Below are 23,935 nucleotides of genomic sequence, written 5' to 3'. Positions count from 1 at the left end.
GGACCCTGGTCTGTGAGGCAGCAGTGCTAACCACTGAGCCACATATTTAGGGTGAGAGGGGAAAGATATAGAAGAGACCTAAGGAGCAATGTTTTCACACAGAAGGTGATGCATGTGTGGAATGGCTGCTAGAGGAAGTGGTGGAGATCCGATGTACCCAAACAGCCATCTGCACATTCTCACCAGTGCCAGAAACAGGTTAGTACTTGGTGATGATAAAAATGTTATGGCACATCCCAGAATAGCATGCATGCAACTGCGAGAGGCATTTTTAGAGTCATATATTAGCTGAACGTTGAAGGGGTGGAATCCCTTCCTTTTTATGAATGCTGCTGGTTGCTTAGTTACTGCCTTGATGACCAGGCTGCAGTTGAAAATTCCCGCACCTGAGGGATAAAAATGGAGCCAAATCCCATGGCCTTCTGTACCTGTGTGGTACCATCAGTGAAGGTCAGTCTGGACTTGTTGGGCTGATGGGCCTGTTTCCACACTGTAGGGAATCTACTGTACTCTAGTCTAATATCCTGTATCTCAGTATTCTCCTTGACAACATTGTCTTTTTCCTGTATGAATACTGTCAAAAAAATATTCATTTAGCGCCTTTCCTATCTCTCTGGACTCCACATACAACTTCCCACTACTGTCCTTGACAGGCCCTAATCTTGATCTTGTCATTCTTTTATTCCTGACAACCTGTAGAAAACTTTAGGCTTTTCCTTGATCCTACCTGCCAACGACTTCTCACCTTCCCTCCTGGCTCTTCTTAGCTCTCCCTTTAGGTCCTACCTTGTAACACTTAAGCACCCTAACTGAGCCTTCACATCTCATCCCAATGTAAGCCTCCTTCTTCCGCTTGACAAAAGATTCAACTTCCTTAGTAAACCATGGCATCCTCATTCGATAACTTCCTCCCTGTCTGATAGGTACATACTTATCAAGGAAATGCAGTCGCTGGTCCTTGAATAAGCTCCACATTTCAATTATGCCCATATCCTGTAGTTTCCTTCCCCAGCCTATGCATCCTAAACCTTGCCTAATCGCATCACAATTGCCTTTTCCCTAGCTATAACTCTTGCCCTATGGTATATACCTACGCCTATCCATCACTAAACTAAACGTAACCGATTAGTGGTCACTATCACCAAAGTGCTCACCTACCTCCATATCTAATATCTGGCCGAGTTCGTTACCCAGTACCAATTCCAATACGGTGAATTTGGATTTCCAGAAGGCATTTGACAAGATCCCGCACAAATGGCTGCAGCATAAGATAAAGGTGCATGGAGTTACAGGTGATGTATTAGCATGGAAAGAAGATTGGTTGACTAACAGAAAACAAAGAGTGGGGATAAATGGGTGTTTTCCTGGTTGGCGATCAGTGGCTAGTGTGTGTGCCTTAGGGACAGTGTTGGGACTGCAATTGTTTACAATTTACATAGATGATCTAGAATTGGAAATCACGCGTAATGTATCAAAGTTCACAGATGACACTAAGATGAGTGGTAGAGCAAAGTGTGCAGAGGGCACTGAAAGTCTATAGAGGGATATAGATAAGTTAAGTGAATGGGCACGAGTCTGGCAGATGGAGTACAATGTATGTAAATGTGAGGTCATCCACTTTATGAGGAATAACAAGCAAAATGGACTATTATTTAAATACTGAAAAACTGTAGCATACTCCTGTGCAGAGGGTCCTGGGTGTCCTTGTGCATGAATCATAAAAAATTGGTTTGCAAATACAACAAGTAATTATGAAAGTAAATGGAATATTATCCTTCATCGCTAGAGTGATGGAGTTTAAAAACAGGGATGTATGCTACAGCTGTATAGCGCACTGGTGAGGCCACACCTGGAGTCCTCTGTACAGTTTGGTCTCATTTGAGAAAGGATGTATTAGCACTGTAGCAGATGCAGAGGAGGTTCGATGGGTTGATTCCAGAATTGAGAGGGGTAGCTTGTGAGGTAGAGATTGAGTAGACAGGGACTATACTAATTGGAATTTAGAATAAATGGGGAGGGGGGGAAGGGGGGAATCTTATAGAAATATATAAAGTTATGAAGGAAATAAACAAGATAGAATCAGGGAGGTTGGTTCCACTTGCGAGAAAATCTAGAACTGGGGGGCATAGCCTCAAAATAAGAGGAAGCAGATTTAGGGCTGAGTTGAAGAGGAATTTCTTCAAGGTAGTTGAGGCTACCTTGTTAAATGCTTTTAAGGCAAACATTGATTTTTGAACAGTAAGGGAATTAAGGATTATGGTGAGTGGAGTGATAAATGGATCCAAGTCTACAAAAAGATCAACCATGATCTTATTGAGTAGCAGAGCAGGCTCAACAGGCCAGATGGCCTACTCCTGCTCCTATTTCTTATATTCTTATGATATATCACTGCACCACTAAAGCTTCATGGGCCTCATTCTGTTGAACAATTGTTTTTAATTTCTGCCTTTATAAACTGAATTGGTATCAAATGAAGGGAAGAGTGAGGTTTTTTTAATTGGAACTGCTCCCAAAAATGCTACTGATTACCTGATAATATATCTCTGCTTAATAATTTCATTTTTTTGTTATAATGAGGAAAATCAAGTGTGTCAGTTAACGGACTTGTCGAACGCTTCCATCGTGTGATCTTTGATTGTTTTGTTTCATTGTAAAAGATTATGTTGGTCTGTCGTTATGTCTCAATGGCTTTACTTCAAAAATTCATAAATGTTAGGTTACACAGAAATATTGAGTTAATAGCAGGTTTCCTAGATTCTTGACAGTAATTTATTTCTGTTATTAGTGATTCCTCTTTAATTAGTCCTGATGCAGCCAAGTCTTAAATTAGTCTGTATCAGTATTTTGTTTCTGTCTAGTTCTCTTCATTCTGTTCTGCCTGAATTGTTACCATCATGTCAGGGAAAAATTACATAACAGTTAAGCATAAGCATATATCAACAATCATCTTAATTTTCTTTCAGTCCTAGACCGCCAATCCCTCTGTCTCTCTTATTGTCAGAAGATGAAGCTGCACTTATAATTCAGTCTTTCTGGAGAGGTTACCAGGTAATATCCTTATCATTGTTTAGATCAATCTTGAGATTAAGAAACGTGTATTTGATAACCATTGCCACCGCCACCTCTTCAAGAAATGTCACTGGATGAAAATTCCAAAATCCCAGACTAATGTTTTGGACATGGATTCAAATTCCTTCATGACATTTGGTGAAAATTGAATGCAGTAAGTACCTGGAATCAAAATCTCGCCTACTGATCTGGTCTGGCCCTACATGTGACTCCAGACCCACAGCAATGTGATTGGCTCCTAATTGCCATCTGAGTAATTAGGGATGGGCAACAATTGCTGGCCTAGCTAGTTACATCCAACTAAAAAAATCAGACTTTAAGTTACAGGTATAGCATTTATTTTCACCTTTTGGGTAATTTAATATTATGCACAGACATATTGTTCATATTTGTAGTTTGAAATGTTCATCTCCTGGCTGATATTCATCTTTTGATTGACGTCATTCAAACGCTATTATCTGGCCATTATCTCACAATTGTTTGGAACCTTGCAGTGTGCAAGTTGACTGCCTCATTCCCTATGTCCCAATAGCAGCTATACTTCAAACAGTGTGTGGTTAGCTGTAAAGCCCTTTAGGATATCTAAAGTCACAAATGGGAATCTTTAAATACAAGTTCTTACATCGTTCATTCTAAATATCAGTTTCAATACTATCCAGAGAATACTCAGGGAACTGGTTCCATACTTTATGGGATGTGATGGAATATCTGGATTAGTGTTGCTGGAAGAGCACAGCAGTTCAGGCAGCATCCAAGGAGCTTCGAAATCGACGTTTCGGGCAAAAGCCCTTCACCAGGAATAAAGGCAGTGAGCCTGAAGCATGGAGAGATAAGCTAGAGGAGGGTGGGGGTGGGGAGAAGGTAGCATATCTGGGAGTTGCAGTGGGAGAGGGACTCCCTGAGATTCTTGTAGAGGGAGGAGGAAAACTTCTTCAAGGCAGGCATCGTTGCAAGAGGATTCATGATATTGCCCACTTGCATGGATGAGTGCAGCTCCAGAAACATCCAAGAATTTTGATACCAGCAAGGACAAAGCAGCCCCTTTAATTGTCACCACATCCACAAACATCTATTTCCTCTACTATTGAAGCTCAGTAGCAGCAGTGCACTGCAGAAATTCACAAATGATCCTTAGATAGTGCCTTCCAAACCCATGACCACTTCCATCTAGATGGACAAAGGCAACAGGACACCGAGGCACTACCCCTCCAAACCACACAGCATCCTGACAAAATATATCTCAGTTCCTTCAGTGTTGCTGCATCAAAATCCTGAAAGTCCCTACCTAAAGGCATTGTGGGTCCACCCATACTAAATGGGCTGCAGTGGTTCAAGAAGGCAGCTCACCATCACCTTATCAAGGGCAAGTAGCCATAAACAATAAATGCTGGCTCAGCCAGTGAAGCCTTCCTCCCTTGAATGAGTAAACAAAAAAAAGGGTAGATTTTGTATTTTTGTGATTCAGTGCTGGATACTGCAAGATGGAAAGCTTTGACAGCATGTCTCTCTTTTCAGCAATACACAAATTCTTTATCACTAAGTGACTATTTGTAGCAATGTCTAGATTTAACAGTTAACTTAGCATCTGTCCATTATTGTTTTTATATTTCAATGTCTGATGTATCCTATTATCATGAATGCTGCAAATGTTTAGCAATTCAACAAATCAATACAATTTTAGATGAAGTTAAAGATCACACAACACCAGGTTATAGTGCAACAGGTTTATTTGGAAGCACTAGCTTTCGGAGGGCTGCTCCTTCATCAGGTGGTTGTGGACCAGGATCATAAGATACAGAATTTATAGCAAAAGACTAGTGTCATGCAACTAAAATGCTTCCAAATATACCTGTTGGACTATAACTTGGTGTTGTGTGCTTTTGTTTTGTAAATATTTTTATTGAGAAAAACGATTTTAAATTTTTTACAAAATTACAAAATCACTATAAAATAGTGTAACGACCTCATAATATAATGTCGATAACCGAAAACAAACTACTACTCTACCCCACAAACCACTGAGGAAGAAAAGAACCTACAAAACTACAATTCAATGAATAACTAAGAAAGAAAAATTAAATGAAACCAAGTTAAACTAAGGTAAATTAAGTTATATTCAGTTAAGTTACTACAGTCAGCACAATCCATCAAAGCTCCCTACCACCAAGAGCATTAGTAAGCAAACCCATATTTGCTCAGGATTCTTCCCCCCAGGAGTCCCCACCAGACACACAGCCCTCATGGCTACATAAAGGCCTTGATCAATACCGCTGACAAGTCTGTGTCTATATAATTCAGAAAGGGCCACCATGTCCTATAAAACAGTTCCGTTTTCTGGTGCACCATACTTGTAAGCAAGTCCAGGGGATGTGCTCCAAACTAATCTATGCCAGCCTGAAAGTCCTGGGAGATTCTCCGACATCCAGCTCATTAGAATATTCTTTCTCGTATAGAATGAAAGAATATTAGACAGTTTCTTCCCATGCACATCCAAAGAGGGAAGATTTGGCAAACTAAAGAGGAGGGACACCAGATTCAACTTAACCTCAGTTCCCAAGACCCCTTCCAGAACACTCTCCATAGCGCCCCAATACCTACAAAACTTGTGGCATGACCACAAGCAACAAGTAAGAGTACCAACATCTGTTTTACATTTGGGGACACTCCTGTCTTAAATTTCACAAGCTGCTCCGGTGCCCAAGAGCCCTGTGGAATACCTTCAGTTGCATAGCCTACATCCTGTTACAAATCAAAATCTTCCTTACACTCTCCCAAATATCCTCCCACACCTCTGACGAGATTTCCACTCCCAATTCCCGAGTCCAGATTCCACATAGCCGCTCAATGTCCTTCGAAATATTACTTCCTAACAAATGATAGCGGGTACTGACCAAGAGAGCGCCCACAGACCGGAGCACTCTCCTCTCCATATACTAACCATCAATGTAGTCTTTTTCTGTATAAAGTCCCTAATCTGAAAGTAATGAAAGATGTCCCTCCTGGATAGCTCATATTTCTGACTCAGCTACTCAAAAGACATCATTACCTCCCCGTCAAATAAATCTCCCAAACAGGAGACTCCTCTAAACTCCCAGACCTTAAAGCCAGTGTCCATTGACCCCGGCCGGAATCCTAACATTCCCACCCTGGGTGTGAAAGGGGAAGTTTTTTGTAAGTTGCCCTCACTTTGCTGCATCATTCTCTATGCTTTAACTGTGTTAAGGACAATTGGGGTTTTTGCAGTGGTCCATAACATTCCTCACCTTGTCCATAAACAATAAATTGATGAGGGGGCATTTTGCCTGGGTGGCCTTGATGTCCAACCAGATTGATCGCGGGTCCTGGCAGGCCCAGTCAGCCACAGAGGATAATAAGGAACTCAACTGAAATGTCTTAGAGTCCGGGAAATCCACACCTCCTATCCCCTGTGAAAGCTGCAGTTTGTCCAGCTTAGTAAAAGGCCACCCATGATGCCAGATGAAAGATTCAAGCCAACTGTAAAGCCTCCGAAGTGCTTGCCTAGGCAGCATCAAGGGGAGCATTCACATGGGATATAATAAGTAAGAAAGAACATTCATTTTGACCAGAGCCTACTACCCAACCATGATATCGGAAGATTCTCCCAACGCTGAAGGTCTTGCCCTATCTTTTCTAGCAACTGCACAAAATTATATAATTGATTGAAGACCAAGGTAATAAAAATGACTAAATACAGGAAACCTCCCTGTGACCACAAACAATAAGCAGTTTGTCTAAATTTAAAAATACAATTTCCAAAAATACCAAATCAAAACTTCTAACAGCTACTCCTACAATGAACCAACATATAACACAAATGAAAGGAGACTTTCCCCCTTGCCCACAGGGGGCGCTCATACTACCCAATAACCCCTCCAGCTCCATCTCGCTGAAGCCATGTCCCAGCCCCAGACAACACAAAGTAAGGAAAAAAATACAAACATCTTATAACAAGAAAATTAAAATAAGCACTCAACCCGACCCATCCATACTGTAACCTTAGGCACTCCTGGTAGAACAGAAATATATGACCCCCCCCCACCCACCCACCCATTCCATACCAGAAGGAAAAAACAAAAGGAAATGATAAGAAAAAAAGAACAAAGGATGACGGGAAGGGAAAGAGAAGAGAGAGAAGAAGATAAAAAACAATTATGACCCCCACATATATTTAAAAATAGCCCCCAACAACCAGGTAAACCAAGTAAATTACAGAGAAAAATAAAATAAACATTATTGTCCATATAATTCAAGCCAGTTAATCTATTTTAAAGCATCCCTTGCCTTTTCTGGCGAGTCAAAATTGAACATGGACCCTCCATGGCTGAAACATAATATTGCCAGATATCTTACGGAATACTGAACATTCAAGTGCTGACCTGCTGCGCTTTTCCAGCAACACATTTTTCAGCTCTGATCTCCAGCATCTGCAGTCCTCACTTTCTCCTGGATATTCAAGTCCCTCAGCCGTCTTTTTACCTCATGATTGGCCTTCCTCTTATGATCACAATTGCAGAAGAGTCTTGGAAAAGCATAATTTGTGATCCTTTGTCTTTCAGAGCCTGTGGATCCTTCCCCAGTGCTCTAGAGGCTTTCAGCATCATTTGCTTATCTCTGTAATGCTGGAGTCGCAGTAGGACCGAGCGGGGGCGCTGGTCCGATCTGGGCCTGCGCACTGCGACCCGGTGTGCCCGTTCAACTTGCATCCAGCCCAACCCGACTTCCAACTTCAAAAACTGCGAGAGCCATAGCTCCAAGAAGCTGATGACCTAGCCTTTCTCCTCTCGCTCCAGCAGCCCGACCAGGCGGATGTTCTACCGACAGCCTCGATTTTTGAGATCGTTGACCTGCTCTACTGAGGCCCGTACCTGCTGTTCTAGAGCCTGGACCAGACCCGCCGAGGACTCTGTCGTGGTTTTGGAGGTTGCGGTCTGTTGCTCCACCTCCCTGATGTGCTGCCCGAGACACTGGATCTCCTGGTCATGCTTCTGCAGCATGACGAGATCGGTTCAAGCCTGGTCTGGGTTTCCTCCATCAACAAATCACTCTTCTCTCAGAGTTTCACAAACTCTGACATCAGACTGTGTTCCATAGATAAGTCCCCTGGGGCGATCTTGGAGGCCGACACTGAGGCCAATAGCGTGTCTGTTGTTGCAGGGGGCCTGGCTTGCTTGCTGCGATCCTCGCAGCCCCTTCCCTTTGGTCATTTTCCAAACTGTTTTAAACTAACGCTGAACAACTCTAGGGATCAAAGCGTAACTATTTCTACCACATTGGGTAATAAAGAGAGGGTGAGTGCACCACTTTGTCTGGGTTCTGGTGCAGAGCTCAGCAGGGCAGACCTACTGGGTCACCACCATCTATGATTTTTAACTTTATCCACCTCAGTCCAACACCGACTCCTCCACATCAATTTTTAGATGGTCATTGCTTGTTTTATTGAGTTATTTTCACTGCTATTATTGGTTATTTCTTGGATTTTGCTGCAAGGTAGTCAAGAGAAATTTTATGAATACAGTTCAAACTATGAAATAAAATTATTTTACTGGGGAAATTCAAATATACATAACCACTAATTGCAAAAAAGAACTAACATAATCGTAAGAGCTTGAATCTGAACTGAAAATAAAAAGTGCTGGAGATCACAGCGGATCAGGCAGCATCCATGGACAGAAAGCAGGCTAACATTTTGAGTCATCAGCTCAGATGAAGAGTCAGCTAGACTCAAAATGTTAGCTTGCTTTCTCACCATGGATGCTAACATAATAGTTACATTGTTCTGTAGCATGGTCATGTGGTACAGTGGGTGGTGCTCCTTCCTCTCAGCCCAAAACTGTGAGTTTGCGTTGCACTCCATGGCCTTGATAGTCAGCATTGTGTTCATAACGTGGCTAACCTGCAAATCCTCTCATTCAACAATAACAGGCAGAAGGATCAGGAGAGACCCCTAGTCAGCCATGTTTGATGATGAGTGGCACCCGTCAAGGTATAGCCTAAGCTGACAAACTACGAAACTGTTCCTGGAATAACAATCTATGGAAAACATACTAATTTTTAAATAGAATACATAAATACAATTAATTATCATACTAGGAAAGAAATGTTAGTAACTCCTATTAATATATGTATCAGGAAAAGTGATCGATTGATTAATTTATTGTCATGTGTACCGAAGTATAGGGAAAGCTTTGTGTACGAGTAGTACAAGGAGATCACAGTTAACAAGGATGTAAGATCAAAAAGGCTTAGACAGAGGCATACGGGTAACAATGCACAGGACGTGTGCCAGATAAGATCAACTTTAGCAAGATCAGCATTATTTGAAGCTAAAGAATTCATTCATCAGTCTAGTAATGGCCGGGGAGAAGCTGTTCCTGAACCTGCTGGTGCGTGTGTTCAAGCTTCAGTATCTTCTGCAGACAGAAGGTGTTTTAGGAGATCATTGTTCAAGAAGGGGAGACAACCCTGGTAATTATAGACCAGTAAGCCTTACATCAGTTGTGGGTAAAGTGTTGAAAAATGTTATAAGAGATAGGATTTATAATCATATTTATAATTTTAAAAATTAAGTTGATTAAGGATAGTCAACACAGTTTTGTGAAGGGTAGGTCGTGCCTCACAAACCTTGTTGAGTTCTTTGAAATGGTGACCAAACAGGTGGATGAGAGTAAAGTGGTTGATGTGGTGTATATGGATTTCAGTAAGGTGTTTGAGGAGATTCCCATCAGTAGGCTATTGCACAAAATACGGAGGTATGGGATTGCGGGTGATTTAGTATTTGGATCAGAATTTGGCTAGCTGATGGTGGTTGATGGGAAATATTCATCCTGGAGTTAAGTTACTAGTGGTGTGCCGCAAGGATCTGTTTTGGGGCCAATGCTGTTTGTCATTTTTATAAATGACCTGGATGAGGGCATAGAAGGATGGGTTAGTGAATTCGCGTTATACACTAAGGTCGGTGGAGTTGTGGATAGTGCTGAAGAATGTTGCAGGTTACAGAGGGACATAGATAAGCTGCAGAGATGGGCTGAGAGGTGGCAAATGGAGTTTAGTGTGGAAAAGTGTGAGGCAGTTCACTTTGGAAGGAGCAACAGGAATAAAGAGCACTGGGTTAATGATAAGATTCTTGCTAGTGTAGATGAACAGAGAGATCTTGATGTCCATGTACATAGATCCCTGAAAGTTGTCACCCAGGTTGATAGGATTGTTAAGAAGGCATACGGTGTGTTTGCTTTTATTGGTAGAGGGATTGAGTTTTGAAGCCATGATGTCATGCTGCAGCTGTACAAAACTCTGGTGCAGCAGCACTTGGAGTATTGCGTACAGTTCTGGTCACCACATTATAGGAAGGATGTAGAAGCTTTGGAGAGGGTTCAGAGGAGATTTACTAGGATATTGCCTGGTATGAAGGGAAGGTCTTACGAGGAAAGGCTGAGGGACTTGAGGCTGTTTTCATTCGAGAGAAGAAGGTTGTGAGGTGACTTAATTGAGACATATCAGATAATCAGAGAGTTAGATAGGGTGGATCGTGAGAGCCTTTTTCTTCAGATGGTGATAGCTAGCACGAGGGGACATAGCTTTAAACTGAGGGGTGATAGATATAGGATAGACGTCAGAGGTAGTTTCTTTATTCAGAGAGTAGTAGGGGCGTGGAACGCATTGCCTGCAACAGTAGTAGACTCACCAACTTTAAGGGCAGTTAAATAGTCATTGGATAGACATATGGATGAAAATGGAATAGTGTAGGATACATGGGTTTCAGATTGGTTCCACAGGTCGGTGCAACATCGAGCGCCGAAGGGCCTGTACTGTGCTGTAATGTTCTATGTTCTATCATTACTGGTGCAATGGATCTTTGATAGTGTTGGCAGTCTTTCCATGGCAGCAAGCCATGTAAATGGAGTCCATGGATGGAAAGCTGGCTTCTGTAATGGTCTGGACTGTGCACACACACAACTTTCTGTATTTTCTTACTGGGCAGAGCAGTTATCGTACCAGGTTGTTGTGCGCGTGGTCAGTATGCTTTCAGTGGTGCACCTGTGAAAGTTGGTGAGGGTCCTTATGGACATGCCAAATTTCCTGAGCTATCTGCCATGCCTTCTTGACCGTCTCAGAAAAATAGAGAAAATGAGATGTGACATGCTGAAATTATAAATGAAATGTATTCAGAGTAATTAGACATTTTACAACTAAATTAAACAATACAGATGTCATGGAATGTAAGGAGTTAAACATTAAAAGTAAGACAGCTTAGAATGAAAATTATGTGCTGTAGAGAATAATAGGAAAAAGTGAGGATTGTAGATGCTGGAGATCAGAGCTGAAAATGTGTTGCTGGAAAAGCGCAGCAGGTCAGGCAGCCTTCCTGAAGAAGGGCTCATGCCCGAAACGTCGATTCTTTTGCTCCTTGGATGCTGCCTGACCTGCTGCGCTTTTCCAGCAACACATTTTCAGCTGTAGAGAATAATAGCATGACACAGAATGCAAGGCTGTGTCTCTGGGGAAACTTGAAGCAATCCTAAGGCTGGCAGTCTCCCCATTCAGAATATTATATAACTGGACTGTGACTTTGAATAATTGTCATGTACTGAATGTCCTTTCTCCATTGAGGTTTCTATTTGAACTTCACCTGAGGGTCTTTATAATTTATCCTGTTTGAATTCCCAGAGGTTGGATTTATAATATAAGGTTTTTTGAAGTCTAAGATCATCTTTCATAAATTCAATACTTTTGAAAAATCATGAACTATTTTACATTAAAATTTGCTGTACAGCATTCACATTTTGTTAAAAAATAAACATTTGGGTAGTTTTCCTTACTTCAGGGATCCAGAAATGTCTATGGAAGCATGGGCAGAGATCTGCAAGGTCTATGTTCCAGCAACATTCTCACGTACTTGGTCCCATGACTGGAAAATTACCATATCACACTGTCCCTAAGGAATGGAAAACTGACACAGATAGTTTTATTTCCTTTGTATGGGATTTTATGCAAAATGTTACTGTGCTTCAGTTTGCCAGTTATCCTCAGAAAAGGGGAGTGTCATGAAAAGTTGAAGATGCTCGGGTATTCTTAAGCCTAGTGACCCAGGGTGATTAATTATGATATTTCCCTCCTCAGAGGAAGCACTCAATCTCTGGTCTCTGTTCAACACCTCATGATTATTTTGCCAGTCTGTGAAAGAGTTCACATAGAACACCAGACAATTGTACTGCCTCATGTTTTGTAATTGAAAATAATTTTGCACATTAGATCAAGGGTTGAATACTAGATGATTGGTTCAGGACAACAGTATTGATTTTTGTCTACTGCAGTATTAGGCCATTATTTGGGTAGTTGATCTTTTTCTTACACCAGAAGTCTAAATGTTCAACAGAGTTAATTTTTTACACTGGGAATATACAGGAGTAGGTCCCCTGAGTAAGATATTCAGCCCCTTGAGTTTAGGTTAGGTCAAAGCTAGAACATAGAACATTACAGGGCAGAACAGGCTCTTTTGCCCTCGATGTTGCGCTGACCTGTGGAACCACAAGCTGGCCTATTTCCTAAGTCCATCCACGTGCCTTAGTTCTGTAACTATTTATACCTTTATTGGACAAAAAACTTATTAACCTCAGTTTTGGATCGTTCAACTAATATCACTTCAATGGCTTTATGGACAGAGAGTCCTGACCCATTCTTCAGCATTGTTGAAAATGACATATTTTGCCCAAATGTTTATCTGGCTCTCATCAGGACCTTTTATAAAAATACCGCTTCAAGGGTGAAAACAAAGCTTACATTGCATGAGAGGAGCGCAGTGATTGGGGTTTGGCAGTTTGGTAGAGGCATTGCCATAGAGAATGTACCCATTAATTCTGATTGATAGTTAACACCAAACTTTGTTTAAGTTTTATACCAAGCAGTTTGAGTCTGATTTTCATTCCAATCAGAGTTCACTTGCTAACCATTCAGCAGGGAGAAAGTGAGGTCTGCAGATGCTGGAGATCAAAGTTGAAACTTTATTGCTGGAACAGCACAGCAGGTCAGGCAGCATCCAGGGAACAGGAGATTCGACGTTTCGGGCACAGGCCCTTCTTCAGGAATGAGCAGAGAGTGTTCAGCAGGAGAAGATAAAAGGTAGGGAGGAGGGACTTGGAGGAGGGGCGTTGGAAATGTGATAGGTGGAAAGAGGTCAAGGTGAGGGTGATAGGTCGGAGTAGGATGGAGGCGGAGAGGTCAAGAAGAAGACTGCAGGTCAGGAAGGCGGTGCCGGGCTGGAGGGATTCGGCTGAGACAAGGTGGGGGGAGGGGGGATGAAGAAACTGGTGAAGTCCAAGTTCATCCCCTGTGGTTGGAGGGTTCCCAGTCGGAAGATAAGACGCTCCTCCTCCGACCGTCGCGATGTTGTGGTTTGGCGGTGGATGAGTCCAATGACCTGCATATCCTCGGTGGAGTGGTAGGGGGAGTTGAAATGCTGTGCTACAGGGTGGTTGGGTTGGTTCGTCCGGGTGGCCCAGAGGTGCTCTCTGAATCGCTCCGCAAGTAGGCGGCCTGTCTCCCCAATATAGAGGAGGCCACACCGGCTGCAGCGGATGCAGTAGATGATGTGGGTGGAGGTGCAGGTGAATCTGTGGCGGATATGGAAGTTTCCTTTGGGGCCTTGGAGAGAAGTGAGGGGGGAGGTGTGGGCGCAAGTGTTGCACCTCCTGCGGTTGCAAGGGAAGGTGCCAGGAGTGGAGGTTGGGTCGGTGGGGGGTGTGGATCTGACAAGGGAGTCGCGGAGGGAGTGGTCTCTACAGAAAGCTGATAGGGGAGGGGAGGGAAATATATCCTTGGTGCTGGGGTCTGTTTGGAGGTGGCGGAAGTGACGGCGGATGATGCGCTGTACATGGAGATTGGTGGGGTGGTAGGTGAGGACCAGTGGGGTTCTGTCCTGGTGGCGGTTGGAGGGGCGGGGCTCAAGGGCGGAGGAGCGGGAAGTGGAGGAGATGCGGTGGAGGGCTTCAGGGTGAGGACCAGTTCGGTCAGTCGAAGGAGGGTGTCGGTGGAAGGGTACTGGGTGGTACGGCGGGAAAGGAAGAAGCGGAGTGCTTTGAGTCCTTCGTGATGGGGGATGGATGGGGGATGGAGGTGGCTACTCCTTTTGTTTGTTTCTCCAAACAAAAGGAGTAGCCATGGGCACCCGCATGGGCCCCAGCTATGCCTGCCTCTTCGTAGGGTATGTGGAACAATCCATCTTCCGCAACTACACTGGCCCCACCCCCCATCTTTTCCTTCGCTACATTGATGACTGTATCGGCGCTACCTCGTGCTCCCACGAGGAGGTTGAACAGTTCATCCACTACACTAACACCTTCCACCCCGACCACAAATTCACCTGGACAGTCTCGGACTCCTCCCTCCCCTTCCTAGACCTTTCTGTTTCTATCTCAGGCGACCGAATCAACACGGACATCTACTACAAACCAACCGACTCCCACAGCTACCTGGACTACACCTCCTCCCATCCTGCCCCCTGTAAAAACGCCATCCCATTCTCCCAATTCCTTCATCTCCGCCGCATCTGCTCCCAGGAGGACCAGTTCAAAATACGTACAACACAGATGGCCTCCTTCTTCAAGGACCGCAATTTCCCCCCCGACGTGGTCGATGGTGCCCTCCACCGCATCTCCTCCACTTCCCGCTCCTCCGCCCTTGAGCCCCGCCCCTCCAACCGCCACCAGGACAGAACCCCACTGGTCCTCACCTACCACCCCACCAATCTCCATGTACAGCGCATCATCCGCCGTCACTTCCGCCACCTCCAAACAGACCCCAGCACCAAGGATATATTTCCCTCCCCTCCCCTATCAGCTTTCCGTAGAGACCACTCCCTCCGCGACTCCCTTGTCAGATCCACACCCCCCACCGACCCAACCTCCACTCCCGGCACCTTCCCTTGCAACCGCAGGAGGTGCAACACTTGCGCCCACACCTCCCCCCTCACTTCTCTCCAAGGCCCCAAAGGAAACTTCCATATCCGCCACAGATTCACCTGCACCTCCACCCACATCATCTACTGCATCCGCTGCAGCCGGTGTGGCCTCCTCTATATTGGGGAGACAGGCCGCCTACTTGCGGAGCGATTCAGAGAGCACCTCTGGGCCACCCGGACGAACCAACCCAACCACCCTGTAGCACAGCATTTCAACTCCCCCTCCCACTCCACCGAGGATATGCAGGTCATTGGACTCATCCACCGCCAAACCACAACAACGCGACGGTCGGAGGAGGAGCGTCTTATCTTCCGACTGGGAACCCTCCAACCACAGGGGATGAACTTGGACTTCACCAGTTTCTTCATCCCCCCTCCCCCCACCTTGTCTCAGCCGAATCCCTCCAGCCCGGCACCGCCTTCCTGACCTGCAGTCTTCTTCTTGACCTCTCCGCCTCCATCCTACTCCGACCTATCACCCTCACCTTGACCTCTTTCCACCTATCACATTTCCAACGCCCCTCCTCCAAGTCCCTCCTCCCTACCTTTTATCTTCTCCTGCTGAACACTCTCTGCTCATTCCTGAAGAAGGGCCTGTGCCCGAAACGTCGAATCTCCTGTTCCCTGGATGCTGCCTGACCTGGTGTGCTGTTCCAGCAATAAAGTTTCAACCATTCAGCACTCTCCTCTCGTGCAGTATGAATATTGGCTTTCCTGTTGACTTGTCCTGATGAGGGCAAGGCAAAAAGCTCCAGTAAACTCTGTATTTTTTAGCAATGCTCGCATTTTGTAATACCAAACAATTTGACTACCTTTTCAATTAAGAAGTGCTTGCTGAAATTATCCCGATATACCTTCCTATAATACAGAGGAATTAGTTTACAGTTATCTACCAGAGCTTCAACACCTCATTTAGATTGATTCTTAACCTTTATTTAAGGGAGTGCAAGTCGAGCTTACCTAATCTATTCTTTTATTTTAATCGTTTTAATTATTATCTCATTCTTTTGACCCTGTGCTGTACTCTATTCAAGGCCAATATCATGTTTCTGGGTGTGCTGGCCAGAACTGAACTCAGCTTTATGAGCTTAACTAGAATTCTATGTAATTGGACTAAAGTTTGCACCCCTTTGAATTCTTGCCTTCTTGAGAAAAAATCCCAACATTCCTCTTGCCTTATTTTTAGTTTTTGTAACCTTTAAAAGCTTTTGGTGAACATTGTATTTGGAAAACTATTTAAGTAAAGTTGCATAGTCCCAGAGGACATAGAGCTGCTCTCTCAGGAGTGGTTTAACCTGAGGATTACCACACCTTGGATGAGGGGAGAGATTAAAAGGAAGGGCCTTGGCAGTAACTTAAGCTGGTGTGGGAATTGAACCTACACTGTTTGCAGCACTCTGCATCACAAACCAGCTGTACAGTCAATTAAGCTAACTGACTGTCAGAACATTTGTCTATTATTAAAATATATTGTTCAATGTGTTTCGTCTCGTCCATCATCACCATAAAGTCCAACATTCCATGATATCTGGGATTCTGTCGCGTAATAACAAAAAAAAGTACTGAGGAAAATTATGGCTATAAAAGGTGGAAAGTCACCAGGATCAGGAGTTCAATGTAGGTAAGTGTGAGGTGATTCACTTTGGTAAGAGTAACAAGAAGATGGGGTACTGGGCTAATGGTCGGATACTTGGTAGTGTGGATGAGCAGAGGGATCTTGGTGTCCATGTACACAGATCTCTGAAAGTTGCCACCCAGGTAAACAGTGCGGTGAAGAAGGCATATGGCGTACTGGCTTTTATTGGTAGAGGAATTGAGTTCCGGAGTCCTGAGGTCATGTTGCAGTTGTATAAGACTCTGGTGCGGCCGCATCTGGAGTATTGTGTGCAGTTTTGGTCGCCATACTATAGGAAGGATGTGGAGGCACTGGAACGGGTGCAGAGGAGGTTTACCAGGATGATGTCTGGTATGGTAGGAAGATCGCATAAGGAAAGGCTGAGGCACTTGGGGCTGTTTTCATTGGAGAAAAGAAGGTTTAGGGGTGACTTGATAGAGGTGTACAAGATGATTAGGGGTTTAGATAGGGTTGACCATGAGAACCTTTTTCCACGTATGGAGTCAGCTATTACGAGGGGGCATAGCTTTAAATTAAGGGGTGGCAGGTATAGGACAGATGTTAGGGATAGATTCTTTACTCAGCGAGTCGTGAGTTCATGGAATGCCCTGCCAGTAGCAGTGGTGGACTCTCCCTCTTTATGGGCATTTAAGCGGGCATTGGATAGGCATATGGAGGATAGTGGGCTAGTGTAGGTTAGGTGGGCTTGGATCAGAGCAACATTGACGGCGAAAGAGCCTGTACTGCGCTGTATTTTTCTATGTTCTAGATGGTTTCCTTCCCAGTGATTTGAAGGAAATAGTTAACATCAGTGTGGATTCTTGAACTATAATCTTCCACAGTATGGGAATTGTTCATTTAGACTGGAAAATTGAACATTATAAAGTCACACTGCACAGAAACAGACAAATCAGTCCAACTCTTCCACATCAACTAGATATCCCAATCTGACCTAGTCTCATTTGCCAGTATTTGGCCCATATTCCTCTAAATCTTTCCTATTTATGTATCCATCCAGATGACTTTTAAATGTTACAATTGAACCCACTTCCTCTGGACAGCTCTTTGTGAGAAAGTTACCCCTCAGGTCTTTTTAAATCTTACCCCTCTCTCCTTAAACCTGTGCCCTCTAGTTTTGGACTCCCCTACCCTGGGAAGAAGACCTTGGCTATTCACCCTATGAATTTGCCTCATGATTTTATAAACTTCTGTAAGGTCACCCCTCAGCCTCCAACATGCTCAATGAAGGTGAGAGAAGGAAACTAAAGAATGATAGAACAGTTAGTCTAACATTTTTTGTTGGAAAATTGCTACAAGTGCAGAATCACGCAAAGGGTGACTAAACCGCTTGAAAATTTGCATCTGAACAGACAGAGCCAGCAGGGTATTGTGAACGTCCTGAAATAGCCAGGATATGTGTTGTGAGCAAGAGTTCCAGTTGTCTGTGAGGACGAGTTCAGGTGTGGTTGCACATTGAAATTTGTGGTCTTTGATGGCATTGCTGCCTCTCAATGCAAATTTGAAAAGAAGAGTGGGTGAGGGTGCAAGTAGCCCATAGTCTCTAATGTACATTGGGATGGGAACCAAAATTGTAGTCTGAGTATACGGGAGGTTGACAGTAGTGAAGTCAGAACTAAGCTTTCAAGATCGCAAGAAGGCACCGGCAATCAGGATGTTGGTTTGAAATGTGTGTACTTCAATACCAGGAGCATCTGGAATAAGGTGTGAACTTGCAGCATGGGTTGATACCTGGGATTTTGATGTTGTGGCCATTTCAGAGACATGGGTAGAGCAGGGACAGGAATAGTTATTGCAGCTTCTGGGATTTAGATGTTTCAGTAAGAATAGAGAAAATGGTAAAAGAGGGGATGGTGTGGCACTGTTAATCAAGGATCATATTACGGCTGCAGAAAGGCTATTTGAGGACTCCTCTACTGAGGTAGTATGGGCTGAGATTGGAAACAGGAAAGGAGAGGTTACACTGTTGGGAGTTTTCTATAGGTCTCCAAATAGTTCCAGATATGTAGAGGAAGGAATAGCAACGACGATACTCAATAGGAGCAAGAGTGACAGGGTAGTTGTTATGGGGGCTTTAACTTTCCAAATATTGACTGGGAATACTATAGCTCAAGTACTTTAGATGGGTCAGTTTTTGTCCAATGCATGCAAGAGGGTTTCCTGACACAGTATGTAGACAGGCCAACAGGGGGCGAGGCCACATTAGATTTGGTACTGGGTAATGAACCCAGCCACATGTTAGATTTGGAGGTAGGTGTGCACTTTGGTGATAGTGACCACAATTCGATTATGTTTACTTTAGTGATGGAAAGGGATAGGTATATAACGCAGGGCAAAAGTTATAGCTGGGGGAAAGGCAATTACAATGCATTAGGCAAGATTTAGGAAGCACGGGATGGGGAAGGAAACCGCAGGGGATGGGGACAATTGAAAGGAACAGCTATTGTGAGTCCTTAATAAGCATGTACTGGTCAGGCAGGGAGATAGTTGTCCAGCGTGGGAGCTGTGGTTTACTAAGGAATTTGAATCTCTTGTCAAGAGGAAGAAAATGGCTTATGTTAGGATGAGATGTGATGGCTTAGTTAAGGGGCTTGAGAGTTGTAAGTTAGCCAGAAAAGATCCAAAGAGAGGGCTAAGAAGAGCCAGGACGGGACAGGAGAAGTCATTGGCAGATAGGATCAAGGAAAACCCTAAGGCTTTCAAACATATCAGGAATAAAAGAATGACTAGAGTAAGATTAGGGCCAATCAAGCATAGTAGCAGGAAGTTGTGTGTGGAATCAGAGGAGATAAGGGAAGCGCTAAATGAATACATTTTGTCAGTATTCACACAAGAAAAAGACAATGTAGTCAAGGAGAAGTCTGAGATACAGGCTACTAGACTAGATGGGATTGAGGTGTTAGCAATTCTGGAAAATGTAAAAATAGATAAGTAACCTGGGCTGGATGGGACTTATCCTAGGATTCTCTGGGGAGCGAAGGAGAAGATAGCAGAGCCTTTTGCTTTGATCTTTATGTCATCATTGTCTACAGGAATAGTGCTAGAAAACTGGAGTATAGCAAATGTTGTTCCTTTGTTCAAGAAGGGGAGTCGAGACAACCCTGGTAATTATAGATTAGATTAGATTACTTACAGTGTAGAAACAGGCCCTTCGGCCCAACAAGTCCACAACGACCCTCCGAAGAGCAACCCACCCAGACCCATTCCCCTACATTTACCCCTTCATCTAATGCTATGGGAAATTTAGCATGGCCAATTCACCCAACCTGCACATTTTTGGACTGTGAGAGGAAACCGGAGCACCCGGAGGAAACCCACGCAGACACAAAAAGAATGTGCAACTTCACACAGACAGTTACCTGCGGCGGGAATTGAACCTGGGTCTCTGGCACTGTGAGGCAGTAGTGCTAACCACTGTGCCACCATGCCACCAGACTAGTGAGCCGTACCTCAGTTATGGGTAAAGTGTTAGGAAGGGTTATGAGAAAGAGGATTTATAATCATTTAGAAAGGAATAAGTTAATTAGGGATAGTCAACACAGTTTTGTGAAGGGCAGGTAGTGCTTCACAAACCTTATTGAGTTCATTGAGAAGGTGACCATACAGGTGGATAAAGGTAAAGTGGTTAATGTGGTGTAGGTGGATTTCAGTAAAGCGTTTGATACGGTTCCCACGGTAGGCTATTACACAAAATATGGAAACATAGGATTGAGGATGATTTAGTGGTTTGGATCAGAAATTGGCAAGCTGAAAGAAGACAGAGGGTGGTAGTTGATGGGAAATATTCATCCTGGAGTTCACTTATTAATGGGGTACAAAAGCGCAGCAGGTCAGGCAGCATCCAAGGAGCAAGAGAATCGACGTTTCGGGCATGAGCCCTTCTTCAGGAACTTCCCGAAAAGTCAATTCTCCTGCTCCTTGGATGCTGCCTGACCTGCTGCGCTTTTCCAGCAACACATTTTCAGCTCTGATCTCCAGCATCTGCAGTCCTCACTTTCTCCTATTAATGGGGTACCACAGGATCTGTTGGCCCACTGTTGTTTGTCACTTTTATAAATGACCTAGATGAGGGCAGAGAAGGATGGGTTAGTAAATTTGTGGATGACACTAAGGTCGGTGGAGTTGTGGATAGTGATGAAAGATATTGTAGGTTACAGAGGGACATAGATAAGCTGTAGAGCTGGGCTGAGAGGGGGCAAATGGAGTTTAATGCTAAAAAGTGTGAGTTGATTCACTTTGGAAGGTGCAACAGGAATAAAGAGTACTGGGCTAATGGTAAGACTTGGTAGTGTAGATGAGCAGAGAGATCTCGGTGTCCAGGTACATAGATACTTGAAAGTTGCCACCCAGTTTGATAGGGTTGTTAACTTTTATTGGTAGAGGGATTGAGTTTTGGAACCATGAGATCATGCTGCAGCTGTACAAAACTCTGGTGCAGCCATGTTTGGAGTATTGCATTACAGGAAGGATGTGGAAGCTTTGGAAAGGGTTCAGAGGAGATTTACTAGGATGTTGCCTGGTATGGAGGGAAGGTCTTACGAGGAAAGGCCTAGGGACTTGAGGCTATTTTTGTTCGAGAGAAGAAGGCTGTGAGGTGACTTAATTAAGACATATAATATAACTAGAAGTTAGATAGGTTGGACAGTGAGAGCCTTTTTCCTTGGATAACGATGGCTAGCACAAGGGGACATAGCTTTAAACTGAGGGGTGATAGATGTACAACAGATGTCAGAGGTAGTTTCTTTACTCAGAGAGTAGTACGGGTGTGGAACACACTGCTTGCAACAGTAGTAGATTCGTCAACTTTAAGGGTATTTAAATGGTCATTGGATAGGCATATGCACGAGAATAGAATAGTATAAATTAGATGGGCTTCAGATTGGTTCCACAGGTCAGCGCAACATCGAGGGTCAAAGGGCCTGTACTGCGCTGTAATGTTCTATGTTCTATGTACACTTGTTCAGCTCATTGACCAGGATTTTAAGCAACAGTTTGAGATTCTCAACTGAAGAATGTGGTGCTGGAAAAGTACAGCCGCTCAGGCAGCATCTGAGGAGCAGGAATGAGCTAATTCCTGATGAAGGACTTATGCTTGATCTCCAGCATCTGCAGTCCTCACTTTCACCTAGTGAGATCCTCAGTCAGAAGGCAGGGAGAACTCAGTGTCTGGATACACCAGGCTGCAGTTGTTTTGAATACTAATAGCTAATGGATGCATTTGGTAATATTATATGAGAACTGGAGGCTTCTACTCGACTGCTCAACCAGTCACAGAGTGCTGAAAGACAGCGAAGAAGGTTACCTCAGAGTACAATGGGATCTTGATCAGATGGGACAATGGGCTGAGAAGTGGCAGATGGAGTTTAATTCAGATAAATGCGAGATGCTGCATTTTGAAAAGTCAAATCAGAGTAGGACTTATACACTTAATGGTAAGGTCCTGGGGAGTGTTGCTGAACAAAGAGACCTTGGAGTGCAGGTTCATAGTTCCTTGAAACTAGAGTCGCAGGTAGACAGAATAGTGAAGAAGGTGCTTGATATGCTTTCCTTTATTGTTCAGAGCATTGAGTAGAGGAGTTGGCGGGTCATGTTCGGCTACACAGGACATTGGTTAGCCCACTTTTAGAATATCGCACGCAGTTCTGGTCTCCTTCCTATTGAAATGATGTCATGTATGTTGAAAGGATTCAGAAAAGATTTACAAGGATGTTGCCAAGGTTGGAGGATTTGAGCTATAGGAAGAGGCTGACCAGGCTGGGGCTGTTTTCCCTGGAGCGTCGAAGGCTGGGGGTGACCTGATAGAGATCTGTAAAATCGTGAGGGGCATGGATAAGATAAATAGACAAGGTATTTTCCTTTGGGTAGGATAGTCCAAAACTAGAGGGCATAGATTTAGGGTGAGAGGGGAAAGATATAAGAGGGACCTCAGGGGTAACTTTTTCACACAGAGGGTAGTGCGTACAGTAGATGGAACGAACTGCCAGAAGAAGTGATGGAGGCTGGTACAATTACAGCATTTAAAGGGCATCTGGATAGGAAGGGATTAGATTAGGTTACTTACAGTGTGGAAACAGGCCCTTCGGCCGAACAAGTCCACATCACCCCGCTGAAGCGCAACCCACCCATACCCCTACATATACCCCTTACCTAACACTACGGCCAATTTAGCATAGCCAATTCACCTGACCTGCATATCTTTGGACTTTGGGAGGAAACCGGAGCACCCAGAGAAAACCCACGCAGACACGGGGAGAACGTGCAAACTCCACACAATCAGTTGCCTGAGGCGGAAATTGAACCCGGGTCTCTGGCGCTGTGAGGCAGCAGTGCTAACCACTGTGCCACCATGCCGATTAGAGGGCTATGGGCCAAGTGCTGACAAATGAAATTAGATTAAGTTAGGATATTTGGCCGGCATGGATGAATTGGATTGAAGGGTCTATTTTCGTGCTGTACATCTCTATGAGTTAATGGTAGTGTTCCTGGGAGTATCATAAGAACATAGGAACAGATGGAGGACATTCAGCACCTCTAGCCTCCAATGCCAGTCTAAGTCATGGCAGATCTTCTACTTTAATGCTATATTCTAGCACTGCCTCATATCTATTGATGTCATTAGTAATGAGAAATATATTAATATCTGTCTTGAACATATTCAGTAACTGAGTTTCCACAGCCCTCTGGGTAGAAAATTCTCTGGGTCCACAACCCTACTGGTGAAGTTCACCCTCATCTCAATCCTGAATGTTTTATGTTTCATTTTGAGATTGCATCCCCTCGTTGTGAACCTCACAGCCAGGGACATATCCTGAGTGCATCTGCTCTGTCTATGTCTTTAAGAATTTTGTGAGTTTTTACAAGATCACATCTCATTCTTCTAAACCTTTTAGAACAGGGTGTCCTCAATCTGACCTCATAGGACAATCCTCCCATCCCAGGAATCAGTCCGATGAACCTCTGCAGTACTTCATCTGTGGGCCAGGTATATCCTTCCATAGACAAGAGGACCAGAACTGCACACATACTCATGGCATGGTCACATCAGTGTTCTATTCAGTTGAAACAAATTTCTTTGCTACTCAAATTTCCCTGAGAAAAAGGTTAACCTTTAAAAGATTATCTTTGAATTGCTTGCTGCACTTGCTTCAGTGACTTAGGAACAAGGTGACCTAGGTCCCTTGGATATCAACGATTTTCTTATTACTTAAGAAGTATTCTGCACCCTTGTTCCTCCTACCAGTGTGAATAAGCTGACACTA

At 44.0% G+C, this 23,935-nt stretch overlaps 1 protein-coding gene across 4 annotated transcripts in view; it reads left to right on the top strand.

The window, feature by feature from the left end:
• iqck (IQ motif containing K) overlaps positions 1-23,935 on the top strand; it is a 99,451-nt gene that overhangs the window by 51,191 nt on the left and 24,325 nt on the right. For all 4 annotated transcript variants that reach the window (XM_043712177.2, XM_087997573.1, XM_087997574.1 and 1 more), the window contains exon 7: positions 2,964-3,048. In XM_043712177.2, coding sequence (XP_043568112.2) covers positions 2,964-3,048 — 85 coding nt within the window. The remainder of the gene's footprint in view (positions 1-2,963; positions 3,049-23,935) is intronic.

Source organism: Chiloscyllium plagiosum, unplaced genomic scaffold (assembly GCF_037043375.1).
Source record: "Chiloscyllium plagiosum isolate Xiang-an unplaced genomic scaffold, Cpla_swu_hap1 HiC_scaffold_20, whole genome shotgun sequence".
NCBI classification, from domain to species: Eukaryota; Metazoa; Chordata; class Chondrichthyes; order Orectolobiformes; family Hemiscylliidae; genus Chiloscyllium; species Chiloscyllium plagiosum.
The sequence above is the reverse complement of the archived record's forward strand: the minus strand, read 5'-3'. Positions and strand labels throughout refer to the sequence as shown.